The 17836-nt window shown below is 44.2% G+C and overlaps 1 protein-coding gene across 2 annotated transcripts in view; it reads left to right on the top strand.

The window, feature by feature from the left end:
- The first annotated feature begins 5178 nt into the window (after positions 1-5178).
- wdr31 (WD repeat domain 31) overlaps positions 5179-17836 on the top strand; it is a 62161-nt gene continuing 49503 nt past the window's right edge. Inside the window, exons 1-4 of one of the 2 annotated variants that reach the window (XM_072240064.1) lie at positions 5179-5212; positions 6998-7180; positions 11528-11657; positions 12090-12164. In XM_072240064.1, the coding sequence (XP_072096165.1) occupies positions 7134-7180; positions 11528-11657; positions 12090-12164 (252 nt within the window). In that variant the 5' untranslated portion in view covers positions 5179-5212; positions 6998-7133. Of the gene's footprint in view, positions 5373-6997; positions 7181-11527; positions 11658-12089; positions 12165-17836 lie in introns of both variants that reach the window. The other variant, XM_072240063.1, reaches the window with a different exon arrangement.

The raw sequence follows: 17836 nt of genomic DNA, 5'->3' as shown, positions 1-17836 counted from the left end.
AGGGAGCGATCCTTACGGAAAGCAGAGAGAGAGGGGGAGGGAAAGATGTGCTTAGTGGTGGGATCCCGTTGGAGGTGGCAGAAGTTACGGAGAATAATATGTTGGACCCGGAGGCTGGTGGGGTGGTAGGTGAGGACCAGGGGAACCCTATTCCTAGTGGGGTGGCGGGAGGATGGAGTGAGAGCAGATGTGCGTGAAATGGGGGAGATGCGTTTGGAGCAGAGTTGATGATGGAGGAAGGGAAGCCCCTTTCTTTAAAAAAGGAGGCAATACTTCACCTGTGAGTCGGCCGGGGTGATATACTGCGTCCCGATGTGGCCTTCTATATATTGGCGAGACCCGACACAGGCTGGGAGATCGTTTTGCTGAACACCTACGCTCTGTCCGCCAGAGAAAGCAGGATCTCCCAGTGGCCACATATTTTAATTCCACATCCCATTCCCATTCTGACATGTCTATCCATGGCCTCCTCTACTGTAAAGATGAAGCCACACTCAGGTTGGAGGAACAACACCTTATATTCCATCTGGGTAGCCTCCAACCTGATGGCATGAACATTGACTTATCTAACTTCCGCTAATGCCCACCTCCCCCTCATACCCCATCCGTTATTTACATACACACATTCTTTTTCTCTCTCTCCTTTTTCTCCCTCTGTCCCTCTGACTATAGCCCTTGCCCATCCTCTGGGTTTCCCCCCCCCCTCCTTTTCCTTCTCCCTGGGCCTTCTGTCCCATGATCCTCTCATACCCTTTTTGCCAATCACCTGTCCAGTTCTTGGCTCCATCCCTCCCCCTCCTGTCTTCTCCTATCATTTTGGATCTACGTCTCCCCCTCCCACTTTCAAATCTCTTACTAACTTTTCCTTCAGTTAGTCCTGACGAAGGGTCTCGGCCTGAAACGTCAACTGTACCTCTTCCTAGAGATGCTGCCTGACCTGCTGCGTTCACCAGCAACTTCGATGTGTGTTGCTTGAATCTCCAGCATCTGCAGAATTCCACGTGTTTGAGTTTTTAACTTCCCTTCAACTAGTCAGTTTGCGAACTAACCCGCGTAACCTCAGTATGGCAACCCTAAGACCACTTTGAAAGTTTGAGCAGGCAAGATATTGACCCTCTGGAGCGACGGAGGATGAGAGGCAACTTGGTGGAGATGTATAAGACTTTGAGAGGCCTAGACAGAATGGACAGCCAGCGCCTTTTGCTCCTAGGGTGGCAATAGCCAATTCCAGGGCATATTGGGTCAAGGTGAGTAGTTGTTGTTGAGTGGCTCGTTAGCCTGCAGACATTTCATTACCCAGCTGGGCAACATCATCAGTGCAACTTCAAATGAAATGTTGGTGATCTACATTGCTCGTTTTTTATGTGTGCTGTGGTTAGTCCGTCTGTGTGTGTGTGTGTGTGTGTGTGTGTGTGTGTGTGTGTGTGTGTGTGTGTGTGTGTATGTATATGTGTCATTTCTGCTGGTTACCCATTATGTAATCCGTGATTGGTTCCTTAAAATCTGATTAGGTGATAATTGTTGTCTGGGCTGTGTTAGTTGACCGTAATGTAGGATCAACGTCATCCTCATTGATTGGCGCGTGTAATCAGGTGTGAATTGGCTCTTGGCTCTGGACTGACAACTCGATGCTGAAATGGGATGTAAACTGGATTCATTTCAACGTGCAAGGCGAGTAGTGGAAAGTGTAGGGAAGATGTCAAAGGTAGTTTTTTTTTACACAGACTGGAGAGTGCCTGGAACACACTGGTAGAAGAGGCAGCTACGTCCGGGACATTTAAGAGCCTCTTAGATAGGCACATCGACGTAAGAAAAATGAAGAGTTATGCATTAGGCTGTGTAGGAAGGAAGGGTTCGATTGATCGTGGAGTAGGTCTATATATGTAGGCATAATATCATAGGCCAATGGGCCTGCACTCTGCTGTACTGTTCTATATTCTACAATGACTGTGTGGCTAGACACAGTTCAAATCCGTAAGTTTGCTGACAACACAGCTATAGTTGACAGAATTTCAGATGGTGACAAGAAGGTGTACAGGAGCAAGTTATCAGCTAGTTGAGTGGTGTCGCAGAAACAAACCTGCACTCAGTGTCAGTAAGACCAAAGAACTGATTGTGGACTTCCGAAAGGGTAAGATGAGGGAACACGCACCAGTCCTCATTGGTGGAGCAGAAGTGGAAAAGGTGAGCAGTTTCAAGTTCTTGGGCGTCATCAACTCTCACGATCTATCCTGGGCCCAACATATTGATGCAGTTGCAAAGAAGGCACGACAATGGCTATATTTCACTAAGAGTTTGGGGAGATGTGTTTGTCTCCAAAGACACTTGCTAATTTCTAGGGATATACTGTGGGAGAACATTCTCACTAACTGTGTCAGTGTCTGGTATGGGGCGGTGGTCACTGCACAGGATTGAAAGAAGCCACAGAAAGTTGTGAACTCAGTCAGCTCCATCGTGGGCACTAGCCCCCTCAGCATCCAGGACATCTTCAAAGGTTCATTTATTATCAAAGCACGTATCTATATACAACTCTGAAATTTGTCTTCTCTAGATAGCCACGGAACAAAGAAAGAACATGAAAGTTGTTCAGAGAGAAACATCAAACCCAACCCCCCCCCACGCACAAAAAAACGGCGTCCTGATCATCATCCCCCAAAACCCCTCCTCCCTTGCACAAAATGGAACAGGAACATCGACCCCCAAACACCCTCCCTTCCCACAACAAAACAGAAAAGGAACGGGCAATAAGAAACACAGAATATAAAAACCATATCTCTGGAAATGTCCACATCCACAGTCCATAAACACACCAGTCCAATCCATAAACGCAGAACCACAACACCATCCTACGATACCACCGACATTCATCGAAAGAGAGGGAAAGCACACGAGATGGAGAGGCCTACCCGCCTGCCACAGCGAGCCACATGGTGATAGGCCACTCACAGGTTCCTTCTCCGGCAGCAATCAAAAGGTGGGCAGTCGGCACTGAAACTCTCGTTCAACTTCTGAATTCGCCTCGATGTATCAATCTTCCTCAATGTTTTAATTGGTGATTAATGAATGCTTTAACAGGCAAAATGGAGTCAATCATTAACCCACACCCCGTCTTGAAGTTTCTTCACATTGAAGCCGTTTGAGTACAAACTCATTTGCCAGAATCTTCTCAGAGGCAGCAAAGCGCTGGATCACTCAATCAACCTCCAAACTGTATAATCACAGGCTCTAACAGTCCAGAAACACACTTAAGGTGAAAAAACAGATGTAAAGGAAGTAAAAAAGACATTTTCGTGAGCTACCTGGAAGATGTCGACTGAGGGAGCATTGCATGCTGGTGCCCTATCAAGGAGCGATGCCTCAAAAAGGCGGCATCCATCATTAAGGACCCCATATCACCATTCAGGTGATGCACTCTTCTTACTGTTACTGTCGGTAAAGAGGTACAGGAGCCTGAAGGCACACTCTCAATGATTCAGGAACAGCTTCTACCCCTCTGCCATCCGATTTCTGAATGGACATTGAACCCATGAACACCACCTCACTACTTTTTTGATTTAACTGTTATATATATTACTGTAATTCAGTTTTTATTAACAATGTAGTGTTGCTGCAAAAATAGCAAATATCATGACATATGCTGGTGATATTAAACCTGATTCTGAATTCTGAATGAACTTTTGTATTTTTATTCTAGTTATCAGACATCCCACATCTCCTGGAAGTTCCAGGAGTCTCCCCCACATATTGATAGTGGCTCCCTGACGCCCGCAAATTATATACAATATCCTGGAAATCGATTTTTTTGAGAGTGAGTGAGCAAGAGAGAGAGAGACAGACAGACAGACGTAGCAAGAGAGTGACAGAGAGAGCATCCTGATTGGTCTCTCTTTGTGCTAAGTAGACCTATCTGTGTGCGGGCTTTACAGTCGACCTCTCTCTCTCTCTTTCATTGTCCATCAGTTCAGTTTAGTGTCCTGCAGTGCCATGGCAGAGTGTTCCAAAAAAAAAAGAAAACAGAAAACCCACTTCAACCCAGACTACACTAAAGTGTACCCCTGCCTAATAGGGGTCAAAAATAATGACAGTGTTGCTCACTGCACTGTTTGCAACAGTGACTTTTCTATTGCCCATGGTGGGTTAAGACTGTAAAAGACATGTTGAGGTGAGTTTAATGAGTGTCATTTGTTCATTAACATAGCTAACGTTATTTAAACTAGCTGGCTAGCTGCTAAGGAGCTACTCTAATGATATCCTACGTGATGAGGCCAAACTCCCTGTAGACATGCTTAAAGTTGTAATAGAATAAAAAAAAGACTCCATGATAATATAAGTACATATCTTAATGTCACATTTTCTGCATAAGACTTCAGGCAAAATGCTCAAATCTGCCAAGCAAGCCACATAACAGTATGAGGAAAATTTGCAAAAGAAATAGAAAAGCTATTTGCATTAGCATTTAGCTATTAGCATTGAGACTGCCAAAAAAATACTCAAGTTATATATGTGTGTGTGTGTGTGTGTGTGTGTGTGTGTGTGTGTGTGTATAAATAGTTTCAATATGTGATCAAATAAATTGTTGTGTTCTTTCATAATCAAATGTCCTGTATACATACACCGTTGGAGGTCGACTGGGAGGGGGATATGGGGTTGCGGGGGGCGGGGGTGATGGTGCTACCTCCCTGAAATGAGTTTTTGCGGGGTGGGATGTGTCTGAGTTATGTTCTTTCTTAAATAACTTATTTTTTTTTCGTTTTGTATCTGATGCTACGTTCCCGAGTTGCTGCTGCAAGTAATTTTTTCCTAACAGTGGTGCATACCTGTACTTGCGCATATGGCAATGAATAACTCGACTTCGATCCATTACATTAATCAGTATTGATTTACGTGTTAATTTGATGAAAGTCAGAACCGACTACTATCTATCCCTAATTGATTTTCACATCTTTACGTATAAAAAATGAGAGCATTTTGAATTGGCTGCGTTTCCTTCATTCAGCTTTTGGTTTTAGGGCACAAAGCGCAAGCATCCCCAAAAGCCAGCAGTGCCCCGCATCCCACATGTGCCCCGCATCCCACATGTGCCCCGCTCCTACCAAACGACGATGGGAGGAGTTAATTTGACGGACCGGAAGCAGCGGCTTGGGGCTGGTTAGAAGGAGGAACTCCCTTGGATACCGGAGAGGCGTTGCCAGGTGCGAGCAAAAGCAAGCAGGTGGGGCTAAAAAATGCACAGACGAAGAAAAATAAATGCACATCGAAATGCATAGGTTGGAGGATAATAGGGATTGTAAGGAGGAAGTAGATACATAAATAGGATGCAGCCCATGCTGATAATGAATTGAGTAAACAGCCTTGACTGTTGCTGTGTTAAGGTAAGAGCTCAATGCCGTCCTGTAAATTAACGTTGTTCTGCCAAGTGGCTGTAGATACGAAGAACATTAGCGCAGACAGTAATCCTGACACAACACATTGAAACCGATGTTGATCTGATCAGTCTGCGGTAAGAGGATTTGCAATGACACACTTTTGTCACAAAGCAAAGAACTTACTGAGATTGGCATTCTCCCATGGTCCATCAGCCTGAAAAATAGTCCGGTATCTAGGTCCACAGTCATTTTCCTCAGCCTGATGAATTTGAACTTCTTGAATTTTCAAAATATTCTGTTAAAATTTTCTTTCTTTTTTCTCTTTTTCTCTTTTTTTTAACTCTTTTTGCAATATTCAGTATATATATAGTTCTTGTGATGTATAGTTTTATTACGATGTCTTGCAATGTACTGCGGCCCTAAAACAACAAATTTCATGACCTATGCCAGTGATATTAATTCTGACTCTTTCATTTCTGTAAACACCCTCCCCCTCACTTTTGAGTTTGAAAACGTAGACACTTGATGTGCCAAGTTCACTCTCCATGTTAGAAGAATGATAAAGATGTTGGTACATGACATCAAGTTTGTAAATATATTTGGTTAGCTTTTACTTTTCCAGATAAATTAAGTAAATAAGGCAACAATGATCTGCCTTAGTATCATGCAACCTTGTCATTGCATTCTGTAACACGTTGCCAGCACACAACATTTAATTTGAAGCCCTGCAATTATAGTAAATCTCTAATGATTTGTCAAGGACAGAATTTTGGCAGTGCAGGACTAGTAGGTTTTCCAGAGTTTTAGATATTATTACACAAATAAATCTTTAATTCATTTTTTTTCTAAACACTATATCATGTTTGAGTAAGTTTTCTAATAAGCAGGTAAGTTTCAATGGTATGTGGAAAATTGGAAACTATTCCAATGGAAGAGGGCCGTGAAAGAAATGTCCCAGTGAGTTGAACAGTAATGTGGGAACATAAGAATTAGGAGCAGAAGTGGGCCATCTGGCCCATTGAGCCTGCTCTGCCATTCAATAAGATCATGGCTGATTTGGCCATAAACGCATCCACACCTGCCTGCCTTCTCCCCATAACCCTTAATTCCCCTACTGTGCAAAAATCTATCCAACCTTCTCTCAAATATATTTACTGGAGTAGCCTCTACTGCTTCATTGAGCAGAGAATTCCACAGATTCACCACCCTCTGGGAAAAGCAGTTCTTCCTTGTCCCCATCTGAAATCTACTCCCCCGAATCTTGAGGCTATGTCCTCTAGTTCTAGTGTTCCTCCAAATTGGAAAGAATTCCTCCTGAGTAGGAAGGGAGCAAATATTACCGGGTGAACCAAATATTGTACCATTGGGATTCTGAATGGTCAGATGCAGGATTGTTGGAGTTTTACTGTGTATATAGCTCCTTTTAATGTATTCTGATACCTAATTACAGTATCTTTGTTGGCTACATAACTAATAATAAATTCTTTATTGATCTCGAATAGCAAATTCTTTAAATAAACCTGTTGCAAAAAGATATTTATCAAAACATTTTTGGAAGCACTGTAGATGTGTATCAAATTAAAGTTTTAAGAAGTCTACTTAACTGCGACTTCAATTTGATTCTTGTCCAGTTTATCTTCCTTTCTCATAGGGTCGGGACTTCACCATGCATCGAGTTGAAGGGTGCTATTAAATGCAGCTGATACTATGTCACCAAGTAAGCTCTTCACATGCCAGTTAGCTGATACCAGTTGATGCTTTGCTGGCATGGGGAAACTGCAAAGCAAACAGAAACACAACATATCTCGATACAGGTATTGTGAGAGTACAGAGACCATAAATAACAATGGTAATGATAAACAACAATTAACAAATATATCATCATATTGCAGGCTACTCTCCAGAAATAAGAATGTGCAAAGTAAGAATTTGTTGGTGTTTCTTCTTGGAATATGGTTAAACATAGAACATGCGTCTCTACCAAAGGAACTTGGTACGGGGTAGAGATGCATCTCTACCAAAGGAGGTGTAGGGCACTCCTTCCCTCCACTGGCCTGTAGGTCACCCTTGGGCAAGGTGTAACACCTGCTTAGCTCCCCCCCCCCCCCCCCGGAATCAGGGTCACGTGAAGCCATGGGAGCAGGTAGATGGTTGTATGAGCAGCTCGTACGTATTCGTACATATCACGGGTCCTGGTTATATGACCACTGATGCCAGACAGACAATCTCTGAAGAGTTGATATTGACTGGGGTTACCTGTCTTGTAAAGACACTGCTCAGAAGAGGGCAATGGCAAACCACTTCTGTAGAAATATTTGTCTAGAACCATCATGGTCATGGATAAACCATGATCGCCTACATCATATGACACAGCGCATAATGATGATGATAGAACGTAGAACAGTACAGCACTAGAACAGGCTCTTTGGCCCACAATGTTGTGCTGAACCAATTAAATTAGTAGTCAAATGGCCAACTAAGCCAATCCCTTCTGCCTATACAATATCCATATCCTGCCATTTCCCTCATATTTATGTGCCTATCTAAACATCTCTTAAAAGTCCCTAATGCATCTGCCTCTGCCACCAGCCCAGGCAGTGCACTTCAGGCGCCTACCTCTTGCTGTTTTCAAATAAATAAATACAATACAATAAAATAAACTTGCCCCTCACATTTCCTTTGAACTTTCCCCCCTCACCTTAAATGCATGTCCTCTGATATTAGACATTGTTAACCCTAGGAAAAAGGTACTATCTGTCTGCTCAATCTACGCCCTCATAATCTTATAAACCTCTGTCAGATCTCTCTTCAGCCTCTGCTGCTCCAAAGAAAACAACCAAAGATTGTCCAACCTCTCATTATAGCATATGCCCTCCAATCCATACAGCATCCTGGTAAACTTCTGCAACCTCTCCAAAGCCTCAACATCCTTCATATAACAGGGCAACCAGAACTGTATGTAATACTCCTGATGTGTCTGTATGGTGTTTTGTAAAACTACAACATAACTAGTACAGGCTCTTTGGCCCACAATGTTGAGCAGAACCAATTAAATTAGTAATCAAATGGCTAACGTTTGAACTCACTCTCTCAAACATGCCATTTGCCTTCTTAACCACCCTATCAACCTGCGTAGCCACTTTCAGAGAGCTGTAAACTTGAACCCCAAGCCGTGAACTTGCTCATCAACACTCGTAAGGGTCTTTCCCTTTTAACAGTGTACTGTCTCTTTACACTTGACGTACCCAGGTGCAACACCAAAGTTAATATGCTGTCTATGCTCGTCCCAAGTTGTTTGAAGCCCACTTAATTTTAATGTGGAGTCAAACACAGGCTGTACATGTTAGGTGAGGCAGGACATTTATTTTCATGGCACCAATCCACAATTTTAAAAACATCTATTTGCCACAGAGATATTTGAACTTTTAGACTTGTGGCCTGCTGCAACAATAACAAAATAATCTCTGATCTGACTTTCTTTTAAGTATGTAAGAATTGAGTTTGAATATGAATTATGTTTAACTGGTGTGATCCCAATCCATTGACTGTTCCCCAGAACCTTTAATGTGTTTCTTCTTTTATTGTCTTTGTCTATTTAAGAAATGTTTGTGGACTCATGTAATCTGCTTCTTAAAAATCCTGTTTATCTCAAAGTTTTACATTCAACTGAAATATTAACTGACTAGCAGCAAGTCTTGTCTTATTCAAGGAGTCTACACTAATGTTGAGATTCTCCCATTCTGTACCAATCCCAAGTTTTGTGCAGGTGTTGTCAATAAGCTGTAGCTTAGCTGTCAATCTTGTGTATGTGGTTCTGACATTCCAACTTGCCAATCAAAGTTCTAGTCGCCTTCTTTTCATCTTATTTTGTCTGCTTCAATGCATATGGTCCACATATTGAGTTTATTTTTCAAGGATACTTTGAAGCAATTGGACAGTGGCAGGTCAATATCTTAATAGTTGGAGGGTAGGGGGGCAACTTCAGCTGACTTCTGGACTTGATGGCAGCAGCTTTGCTCTCCATTCTCTACACCAGTCAAGTTGGGCTAATCAATTCTGACTGCTGTATGAAGTATCACTGTCTGGTGTGGGGGCGGGGGGGGTGCTACTACATAGAATTGAAGTAAGCTTCAGAGAGTTATAAAATTAGTCAGCCCCATCATGGGTACTTCAAGGACCGGTGCCTAAGAAAAGCAGCTTCCATCATTAAGGACTCTCACCGCTCAGGACATGCCATCTTCTCATTGTTGCCATCAGGTAGGAGGTACAGAAGCCTGAAGGGACACGCTCAGTGATTTAGGAACAACTTCTTCCCCCCGCCACCCAATTTCTGAATGGACATTGAACCCATGAACACTGCCTCACTATTTTTTTTACAATTTCTGTTTTTGCACTACTTATCTTAATTTAACTAGTATATACACATACACACCGTAATTAAACTTTTTTATATTTATCATGTATTGCATTGTGCTGCTGCCATAAAGTTAACAAATTTCATAGCATATGCCGGTGACATTAAATCTGATTCTGATTCTCATACTAAAGTATTATTTTAATGTTCTACAAATAAAATGTAGTCTTATGTTTATGTCACAAGCCTGGGTAAAAGATATGAAAATTCTGGCTACTCATACATTAGAGCCCCATTACCCTTCCTCCACCACTGATATCAGTGGCAGGGTCCAAAGGAATGCAGATTTTGGCACTGTCTTTGTTGCAAGAGTTAATGAAAACACATTCATGGCATTAATCCATGTTTGGATTCTACTTCAGACTTTTTGGGTTTACTGCCTTGGGTTTCCTCCCTGTACCTGTGTGCCTGCTTGTTAACGTAAGACAAGGTAAAAGAGCTTCTTGTCCAATGCTAGGATTTGGTTCATATGTGCCACAGGACTGATGAAGAGTCTCAGCCTGGAACATTGACTGTACTCGTTTCCATAGATGCTGCCTGGCCTGCTGAGTTCCTCCAGCATTTTCTGTGGATTTTCAGCATCTGCAGATTTTCTCTTGTTTGTGATTGGATGCCTATATGCCCACTGGCTTGTGCATTGCACGTCTGGGACCCAAACCTCCTCCGAATTCCTCTATAGCTTTAGCGAAGGCCACAGTAGAACCAATTTCTTTGCTTTGCCATGTTCAGGCATAACAGAAGACTTCCTGACAGAGAGATTTACTAAGTTGTCTCCTTATTGGTATTGCTGATGGTAAGGCCCCCACATCTGGCATAGAAGCTGCTGCGAGTGATGTGTTAACTCTTTTCACACGCACACAAGTAGCATCACATCAGTCTGTGAGACATTGTGATCTGACAGCCACTCATGAATAAAATTGCAGCAACCTTGCACTGTAAATAGTCATTTTACTTTTAAAGCAATGAAAGGGGGAAGAGGTTAAGTTCTAATCAATGTGGCTTACTCTGGCATTGAGAATTGGAAATGCTGAAATACTCAGTTGGCCAGGCATAATCTCTGGACAGGACATAGCTAACAAATAGTGTCTGAGACTCCTGGTTTCATTTCAACTTTCCGACTTCATTAGGTTTTGTTTGGTTTTCATTTATTAGAGCATAAAACATTGGAGCAGAATTAGGCCATTCAACCCATTGCGTCTGCTCCACCATTCAAACATGGCTAATTTAATTTCCCTCTCAACCCCATTCTCCTGCCTTCCCCCCAGAACCTTTAATGTCCTACTAATTAAGTACCTATCAACCTCAGCTTTGAATATACCCAGTGACTTGGCCTCCACAGCCATCTGTGGCAATGAATTTTACAGATTCACCACCATCTGGCTAAAGGAATTTCTCCTCATTGCTGTTTTAAAGGGATGTCCTCTTATTCTGAGGCTGTGCCCTTTAGTCTTAGGCTCTCCCACTATTGGCAACATCCTCTGCATATTCCCCCTTTCAATATTCAGTAGATTTGATTCTTCATTTCCCCCTTTATTCATCTAATTTACAGCAAGTACAGGTCTGGAGCCGCCAAATGCCCCTCATACATTAACCCTTCCATTCTGGGGATCATTCTCGTAAACCTCCTGGACCCTCTCCAATGCCAGCACATTGCTTCTTAGACTGTAATGTCTGACCAATGCCTTATAAAGCCTCGGCACTGGTAGGTTGAAGTTTGTTTTGAATTTGAGTTTTCTATTCTTTCCAGGATTGATAGAGGTGAGAACCACTATTCCACCACTCAAACCCTGCAGCAGTACAGTCCTGCACACACTGATGCTGTGACATCTCTAGCCTCCCTCTCAACTGAACGATGTGTGTCCGGTGGAAATGACAAGGTGAAATTTTTATCTTCTGAAATAGTAAAAATGGAAGGAACGTGTTTGAGGAGGACTTTACCCCAATGTTTAGTATCGAAGAGCTTTATGATATTAAATCTAATATATACATGCATGCGTGTGCATGTATATATACACACATATACATACCCATACTATCATAATGCACCTCTTTCTCCCATCTCTCCCAGTTTTGTGTCTACTGTAGTATTCTTTCTAATTTATGAAGGGTAGTACAGCTAGTGTACTGTGTGTGTTGTAATGTCAATTTGTCCTGAAGTGTAAATTCCACCTTATTCACTATTTGAAATGGTTATTCAAAATAGGTTGCTGTTATGGCATCTATAGTCTATATGTAAATTCTTGCAAATATTTATGTACCAATTTAACTCAGTACTGGAATCACATAGGTCTCATTTCCTTGCCTTGTAGATTGTAGTCATATATAACTGGAAATCTGGTGGCGTGCAGCAGAAATTTGTTGGCCATGAACACGCTGTCACCAAGGTAAGGACGGTGGCACTATACACACAGTGGTCACTTTATTCGGTACACCTGCTCCTTGATGCAAATATCTAATCAGCCAATCAATGTGGCAGCAACTCAATGCATAAACACACGCAGACATGGTCAAGAGATTAAGTTGTTGTTCAGACCAAACATCAGAACGGGAAAGAAATAAGTGATTTTAACTGTGAAATGATTGTTGGTGCCCAACAGGGTGATTTGAGTATTTCAGAAACTGCTGATCTCCTTGAATTTTCACTCACAAAGGTCTCTAGAATTTACAGAGAAAACAAAAAACAAAATCCAGTGAGCGACAGTTCTGTGGGCAAAAATGTCTTGTTACTGAGAGAGATCAGGGGAGAATGGCCAGACTGGTTCAATAGTAACTCAAAATAACCAGGTGTTACAACAGTGGTGTGCAGAAGAGCATCTCTGAATGCACAACACTTCAAACCTTGAAGTGGATGAGCTACAACAGCAAAGACCACACACATATACTCAGTGGCCACTTCAGGAGGTACCTAATAAAGTGACCAGTGAGTGTATTTACCAATCAAGATGCATAAGAAGAGAACTGGAGGTGTATCATGACTACATTTTCTGAGGAACACACATCAAAGTTGCTGGTGAACGCAGCAGGCCAGGCAGCATCTGTAGGAAGAGGTGCAGTCGACATTTCAGGCCGAGACCCTTCGTCAGGACTAACTGAAGGAAGAGTGAGTAAGGGATTTGAAAGTTGGAGGGGGAGGGGGAGATCCAAAATGATAGGAGAAGACAGGAGGGGGAGGGATAGAGCCAAAAGCTGGACAGGTGATAGGCAAAAGGGGATACGAGAGGATCATGGGACAGGAGGTCCGGGAAGAAAGACAAGGGGGGGGAGACCCAGAGGATGGGCAAGAGGTATATTCAGAGGGACAGAGGGAGAAAAAGGAGAGTGAGAGAAAGAATGTGTGCATAAAAATGAGTAACAAATGGGGTACGAGGGGGAGGTGGGGCCTTAGCGGAAGTTAGAGAAGTCGATGTTCATGCCATCAGGTTGGAGGCTACCCAGACGGAATATAAGGTGTTGTTCCTCCAACCTGAGTGTGGCTTCATCTTTACAGTAGAGGAGGCCGTGGATGGACATGTCAGAATGGGAATGGGATGTGGAATTAAAATGTGTGGCCACTGGGAGATCCTGCTTTCTCTGGCGGACAGAGCGTAGATGTTCAGCAAAGCGGTCTCCCAGTCTGCGTCGGGTCTCGCCAATATATAAAAGGCCACATCGGGAGCACCGGACGCAGTATATCACCCCAGTCGACTCACAGGTGAAGTGTTGCCTCACCTGGAAGGACTGTTTGGGGCCCTGAATGGTGGTAAGGGAGGAAGTGTAAGGACATGTGTAGCACTTGTTCCGCTTACACAGATAAGGGCCAGGAGGGAGATCAGTGGGGAGGGATGGGGGGATGAATGGACAAGGGAGTTGTGTAGGGAGCGATCCCTGCGGAATGCAGAGAGAGTGGGGGAGGGAAAGATGTGCTTCGTGGTGGGATCCCGTTGGAGGTGGCGGAAGTTACGGAGAATAATATGTTGGACCCGGAGGCTGGTGGGGTGGTAGGTGAGGACCAGGGAACCCTATTCCTAGTGGGGTGGCGAGAGGATGGAGTGAGAGCAGATGTATGTGAAATGGGGGAGATGCTTTTAAGAGCAGAGTTGATAGTGGAGGAAGGGAAGCCCCTTTCTTTAAAAAAGGAAGACATCTCCCTCGTCCTAGAATGAAAAGCCTCATCCTGAGAGCAGATGCGGCGGAGACGGAGGAATTGCGAGAAGGGGATGGCGTTTTTGCAAGAGACAGGGTGAGAAGAGGAATAGTCCAGATAGCTGTGAGAGTCAGTAGGCTTATAGTAGACATCAGTGGATAAGCTGTCTCCAGACACAGAGACAGAAAGATCTAGAAAGGGGAGGGAGGTGTCGGAAATGGACCAGGTAAACTTGAGGGCAGGGTGAAAGTTGGAGGCAAAGTTAATAAAGTCAACGAGTTCTGCATGCGTGCAGGAAGCAGCGCCAATGCAGTCATCGATGTAGCGAAGGAAAAGTGGGGGACAGATTCCAGAATAGGCACGGAACATAGATTGTTCCACAAACCCAACAAAAAGGCAGGCATAGCTAGGACCCATACGGGTTCCCATAGCTACACCTTTAGTTTGGAGGAAGTGGGAGGAGCCAAAGGAGAAATTATTAAGAGTAAGGACTAATTCCGCGAGACGGAGCAGAGTGGTGGTAGAGGGGAACTGATTAGGTCTGGAATCCAAAAAGAAGCATAGAGCTTTAAGACCTTCCTGATGGGGGATGGAAGTATATAAGGACTGGACATCCATGGTGAAAATAAAGCAGTGGGGGCCAGGGAACTTAAAATCATCGAAAAGTTTAAGAGCGTGAGAAGTGTCACGAACATAGGTCGGAAGGGATTGAACAAGGGGTGATAAAACAGTGTCGAGGTATGCAGAAATGAGTTCGGTGGGGCAGGAGCAAGCTGAGACCTCTGTCGGATTCACGCCTGCAATCGCCGTTTTTTTGACTTTGTCATGTTAGGTAAAGATCGCAAAATCCTACATCTACGGACTCCAGAGCCTGCCGGCCCCGACGCTAGCAGGCATGAACTTCAGATTGCGGCCCCTGGCATTGATCTCGGCGGCTCCAACACCTCAGGGCATATTCAAAACCCGGACTCCAGCAACGACCATGGACACCTTCACAGCGATTGCGCAACCACCAACTGCGATGCCAGCCTTGAACTCCAGGCCGGGTCTTTATGTGCTGCTGTTGTGACTCCCGTCTCCCCTTCCCCCACCAATACTCTGTAACCCCGTCTCCTTCAGATCCCACCGTCAGCTCCTGGGTACTCAGAGACTCCATCTTCCTCTCACCCCAACCCTCCCCTCTCCATTGACACCCCCAGCCTCCCCCCTCCCCCCTCTGATCCCAGCTCTCAAGATTCCAGCCTTGAACTCCAGGCCGGGTCTTTATGTGCTGCTGTTGTGACTCCCGTCTCCCCTTCCCCCACCACCACTCCGCAGCCCCGTCTTCCTCAGATCCCACCGTCAACTCCTGGGCCCTCGGAGGCTCCATCTTCCTCTCACCCCAACCCTCCCCTCTCTATTGACACCCCCAGCCTCCCCCTTCCCCCCTCTGATCCCAGCTCTCATCCGTGCCGGGTCTTTACCATCCCCTCCGACCTTCAACTGTCGGAGGCAGAACGCTCTGTTCTCAGTAAGGGCCTCACGTTTGTCCCCCTTCGCCCACACCTCAGCGAGTTCTGTGTTCGCCATGATGCGGAACTTTTCTTCCGCCGTCTCCGTCTCCGAGCCTACTTCTTCGGCAAGGACTCTTCCACCCCCACCGATGACCCCTTCTCCCATCTTCAACCCTCCTCTTCTTCATGGACACCCCGCTCTGGTCTTCTGCCTGCTCTGGATCTCTTTATCGCTAATTGCCGACAGGACATCAACCGTCTCGACTTCACCGCACCTTGTCCCCATTCCAACCTCACTCCTTCCGAACGCTCTGCTCTCCACTCCCTCCGCACTAATCCTAACCTTATTATTAAACCCGCCGATAAGGGGGGTGCTGTTGTAGTCTGGCGTACTGACCTCTACCTTGCCGAGGCACAGCGACAACTCGCGGATACCTCCTCTTATTTACCCCTCGATCGTGACCCCACTAAGGAGCACCAGGCCATTGTCTCCCACACCATCACTGACTTTATCCGCTCAGGGGATCTCCCATCCACTGCTACCAACCTTATAGTTCCCACACCCCGCACTTCCCGTTTCTACCTCCTACCCAAGATCCACAAACCTGCCTGTCCTGGCCGACCTATTATCTCAGCTTGCTCCTGCCCCACCGAACTCATTTCTGCATACCTCGACACTAACAACGGATAATACAAATCAACTAACAACGGATAATACAAATCAAAAAAAAAACTAAAAAACATGAAAAAGAAAAAAAAACCAAAACCAAAAAAAAATCCCAACCCAAAAGAAAGACAAAATTAATCAACTAAACTAAAATGATGAGGGAATTAAATGCAGCATCTCCAAGTTTGTGGATGACACGAAGCTGGGCGGCAGTGTTAGCTGTGAGGAGGATGCTAAGAGGATGCAGGGTGACTTGGATAGGTTGGGTGAGTGGGCAAATTCATGGCAGGTGCAATTTAATGTGGATAAATGTGAAGTTATCCACTTTGGTGGCAAAAATAGGAAAACAGATTATTATCTGAATAGTGGCCGATTAGGAAAAGGGGAGGTGCAACGAGACCTGGGTGTCATTATACACCAGTCATTGAAAGTGGGCCTGCAGGTACAGCAGGCGGTGAAAAAGGCAAATGGTATGCTGGCATTTATAGCGAGAGGATTCGAGTACAGGAGCAAGGAGGTACTACTGCAGTTGTACAAGGCCTTGGTGAGACCACACCTGGAGTATTGTGTGCAGTTTTGGTCCCCTAATCTGAGGAAAGACATCCTTGCCATAGAGGGAGTACAAAGAAGGTTCACCAGTTTGATTCCTGGGATGGCAGGACTTTCATATGAAGAAAGACTGGATGAACTGGGCTTGTACTCGTTGGAATTTAGAAGATTGAGGGGGGATCTGATTGAAACGTATAAGATCCTAAAGGGATTGGACAGGCTAGATGCAGGAAGATTGTTCCCGATGTTGGGGAAGTCCAGAACGAGGGGCCACAGTTTGAGGATAGAGGGGAAGCCTTTTAGGACTGAGATTAGGAAAAACTTCTTCACACAGAGAGTGGTGAATCTGTGGAATTCCCTGCCACAGGAAACAGTTGAGGCCAGTTCATTGGCTGTATTTAAGAGGGAGTTAGATATGGCCCTTGTGGCTACGGGGGTCAGGGGGTATGGAGGGAAGGCTGGGGCGGGGTTCTGAGTTGGATGATCAGCCATGATCATAATAAATGGCAGTGCAGGCTCGAAGGGCCGAATGGCCTACTCCTGCACCTATTTTCTATGTTTCTATGTAAAAGACTTGGGCAGATCTAAAAACTTAAAAATGAAAAAGAAGAAAACCTTAGTGCCGATGACTCCATTCCCCTCCAACAACAATACAGAGAAATAAAATAGGTTTGGAAATAAAGATATTACATTAAGTGAAAATGCTGAATGAATGGCCTCCAAGTTTTTTCAAACTTGATGGAAGGGTCATAAACTGCACTTCTAATTTTCTCCAAATTCAAACACAGCATAGTTTGTGAAAACCAATGAAATACCTTAGGAGGGTTAATCTCTTTCCAATTCAACAAAATAGACCTTCTAGCCATTAAAGTAAGAAATGCAATCATTCTTCGTGATGAAGAGGTTAAATTATTTAAATCTATCATTGGTAGTCCAAAAATAGCAGTAATTGGATGCGGTTGTAAGTCTATATTTAAAACCGTTGAAATAATATCAAAAATATCTTTCCAATATTTCTGCAACAGGGGACATGACCTAAACATGTGGGTTAGAGAAGCTATCTCGAAATGACATCTGTCACATATTGGATTAATATAAGAGTAATAGCGAGATAGTTTATCTTTGGACATATGAGCCCTGTGTACTACTTTGAACTGTATTAACCTATGCTTAGCACACACAGAGGATGAATTCACCAACTGAAGAACTTTTTCCCATTTTTCA

The sequence above is a fragment of the Mobula birostris genome, chromosome 22 (assembly GCF_030028105.1).
Source record: "Mobula birostris isolate sMobBir1 chromosome 22, sMobBir1.hap1, whole genome shotgun sequence".
Classification (NCBI taxonomy): Eukaryota; Metazoa; Chordata; class Chondrichthyes; order Myliobatiformes; family Myliobatidae; genus Mobula; species Mobula birostris.
This window is presented reverse-complemented; position numbering and strand designations above follow the sequence as displayed.